General features: G+C 36.8%; 1 protein-coding gene across 1 annotated transcript in view; it reads right to left on the reverse strand.

Annotated features, from left to right (window-relative positions):
- The window catches only part of LOC122529473 (UDP-glucosyltransferase 2-like), a 22,918-nt gene extending 19,940 nt beyond the window's left edge, over positions 1-2,978 (reverse strand). Inside the window, exons 1-4 of the mRNA XM_043655636.1 lie at positions 2,442-2,978; positions 1,215-1,585; positions 227-446; positions 5-154 (exon numbers count right to left, since the gene is read on the reverse strand). Coding sequence (XP_043511571.1) covers positions 5-154; positions 227-446; positions 1,215-1,585; positions 2,442-2,922 — 1,222 coding nt within the window. The 5' untranslated portion in view covers positions 2,923-2,978. The remainder of the gene's footprint in view (positions 1-4; positions 155-226; positions 447-1,214; positions 1,586-2,441) is intronic.
- Positions 2,979-3,397: the final 419 nt, after the last annotated feature.

Raw genomic sequence — 3,397 nt, forward strand, 5'->3', positions numbered from 1 at the left:
AAACGTTTGCCAATGCCCAGAGCTTCCATTCTGCCTACTTGATAATCCTGATCGGCGAAAATCGCGAACCCAAGAACTGGCACTCCGAAGTGGATAGCCTCTTCGCTGCTCTGCAGACCACCTTGGTAAATGAACAACTTGACGTTCGGATGAGCTGCAAAATAATACGATTCGTTGGATGATTTGTCATCAAAAGGCTGAATAATGATCACATGAGGGACTATACCGAGTAGGCTTTGCTGAGGCAACCATTTCGCAATGTAAACATTGTCAGGTTTGCCGGGCAAATCCTCTTCGTGTTTCCAGACTATTCTGTAAGGCAACGTTGCGAACACGTCGCAGAATACGCGTTGAATTTTCACTGGCAATGTTGAGCTTCTAGCGTTGGTACCGAGGCTGAAGTAGATGAATCCTTTTTTCGCGCCGTCTACGAATTCTTGCAAGTCCTGCGACAAGGATAATTCCGATTGAAAAATCGTTGTAGATTTTGGTAGTGTCGATTTGGTGTTAGAAACCAACTGTATCATTAGGTCTGTAAAAGTTTGATGGAAATATCAGATTTGTTCAAATAATTAATAGTACTAAATTTTTCCTTGTATTTAAGTGTTAATTTCCAAATTTTGAATGAAATCCTTTGTTTCTGAGTTCTTTTTTAATGAAACTAAATTAAAAGGTAATTAAAGTGTAATAATTGAGAATCTTTCTGAGAAAAGGACCGATCTGTGTGTTCACTATATCTACAGGATTAACCGTGGTCCTTTGGATGATGGTTACCTTCGGACCGATTAAACGCTTTCTCATTAATGACAATTCCATATTGCATGATAATTGTATGAAAGACTTGCTAACGTAGCTAATGGAAAAAGGAAATTAGAATTCTAAAATTCTAATTTATTTTTTCTTCTTATGGATCCTTTTTTCAAAAAGTATTTAGTATAGAAATAGACACAGTGGTATATAAAATATTATTCACCGCACTATGGATATTATCACTCAACTTGGTAAATATCACAATTGCCGTATTTTAGATAAGTAGAACAATTTTTTATCAGTGTTTCTTAATTATCTGTTATCAGTGTTTCCTAATTATGCATAATTTTGCTCAAAGGTCTAGTTATGACACTGCTGAGTCGGAAACAAGTACAATCGGGCATGTAGTAGAGAAATATTGGCTTAATATAGATTGACAATTTGACGTGTTAGTAAATTTGTACCTTAGGTAGAGGAGGCAGTTTGTCCTGTATATGGAAGGACGTAAATGAGATTGCATTAGCAAGTTGTGGCCGAGCCGGTGATATAGCGATGGCCTGATTAATGAAAACCATACTTGTGTTGTTCTTCATAATGTCTATTAACGGCGGTAGAGGTCCGAGATATTTCTCGGCCAATTGTTGACTAATGGGCAACAATTCGGTGTACATGAAGTGCAAGTAACGCCAGAAGCACACGAAATTCTCTACCCTCTTCAGGAATGGTAAATTCGGACCCGTGTTGGCTTCCATCTCCCACGTGCTCTCATGAGAAGGGAGAGCTAGTCCGCCAAGGACGTGTTCGCTCCATGAAGGTAGCCCAAACGAACTTAACCCTACGGTCATGGGAAATGTGATCAGACGAATTCATGAGGCAATTGTCAGCGTAACCATTATTAACCCAATATTTGCATAATTGCAGAGTTACGGATTAACAAAGATATAGTAATTTCAAGTGAAATACCTTTAATTCTTTTAAATATTTCTACTTTGTTTCTAGCGGGAATGAAATTACCTATTATAATATGAAGGATGTATAAATAAATTCATCATGTGGAGTAGAAATGATAGAGGAATGTATTATTTGAATATGTTACATAATAGTATTATTAATAATTTCTTTATTTAGATGCTTTTTATGAAGAAGCAACTCCTTTGGCAAACAGAATTTCTAAAAATATTATCAGTATGAATAATATTTTATTTTTTAATTAGAGGAGTTTTAAATTTGATGGAGGACCTTCAAAGCTCAGAGACATGCAAGTCATAAAGATATGTACTTTAAGTGCCTTTTCTGAAAAATGTATTTTTCATGGTTGCATAAATTTCTAAACGAAATAACTTGTGAAGGTTAAACAGTGAATAATCAGATTATTTATAGTTTTTTAATATGTAATCGTATGTCATGTATATATGTATATTCGTTCGTGGGTTTCGAAACGAAGTGACAGAAATGAAATTAGTAAGTACCATAACGAATTGTTACATTTTTGTGCAAAAGTGATCTGTAAGATTGGAGTTTATTATTTGCTGCGGTTTTTTTTCTCATTCAAAAAATTTGAAGTTAAATCTTGTAGTTTCACGATTTTCCTTGCTTTTATGCTCATTGCACTACGTGAAAACGGTGTTGTCCGTCACTGTACAAATTGAATTATGATCTCGAATGACTATGAATATGATTTAAAGAAATACCTATTATGGGAACGTTGAACCGATGAGCAATACCGACGGCGGCGGGCCCGAAGAGGTATTCCGTTAGAAGGATGTCAAACTTCGCGTCGCTGTCTGGTGCGTAAATCTTCTTGAATTCCGTATTGTTGAGTATGTTTTCCACAAAATTCACACTGATTGCCATCATTTGCCTTTGTATAAATTGTGTCCATGGTTCCCCGTTGAATCTGGCTTGAACAAAGTTTAATGTGTCAACGATTTCATACGCATGGTTGATGTCGATCTGCGTGAAATTCGGCGAATTGATGTTCGGTATGGGATCCGGTGTGACAAGCACTACTTTGTGTCCTCGTTTGTGTAGCTCCAGCCATAATGCTCGATACGGTATTTGATGGCTGTAGGACGGTGTCGCTATGGTTGCTAGGATTCTGTAACATTCCGTCTTTTCGGCAACGCACAAGGCGCATAGAACGAGGAAGAGGCTGGTGATGTTGCGCTTCATGCTTCTCGTTGATTATCACAACTGGCGTTACGGGTCTTCTAAAAGAGACATGGATTCGTTTATTTATATGGTACGTATGCTGGTCAGACGATATTTACATAATCTATAATTTGATAAAGGGGTAGCCGTTATCGTTGAATTACAGCACAGTATCTTTAACGAGAGTATGCATTTCTTGCGTGAACTTGTTTGGACGCGCGACACGCAGTGTCGCTTCGGCGTATATAGATGTATATGTGTATGTGTATAGTTAATCTTTGAATTACACAGCGGATTTCTTCATAATTTCTCCCGTTTATCTGCATCTCGTTTATAGGATTCATGTTATTTTAAGCTTCGGATATGCGTACTCATATTTAATTAATTTTTGTTATTCGTTTTTGTTATATTTTACTATTCCATTAAATAAGAGTAGGTTATGGAGAAAGCTCTTGGAACCTCTGCGATCCGTAACGTTGAATATGTTTCGTTTTAT

This window comes from Frieseomelitta varia, unplaced genomic scaffold, assembly GCF_011392965.1.
Source record: "Frieseomelitta varia isolate USP_RPSP 00005682 unplaced genomic scaffold, Fvar_1.2 scaffold_289, whole genome shotgun sequence".
Lineage (NCBI taxonomy): Eukaryota > Metazoa > Arthropoda > Insecta > Hymenoptera > Apidae > Frieseomelitta > Frieseomelitta varia.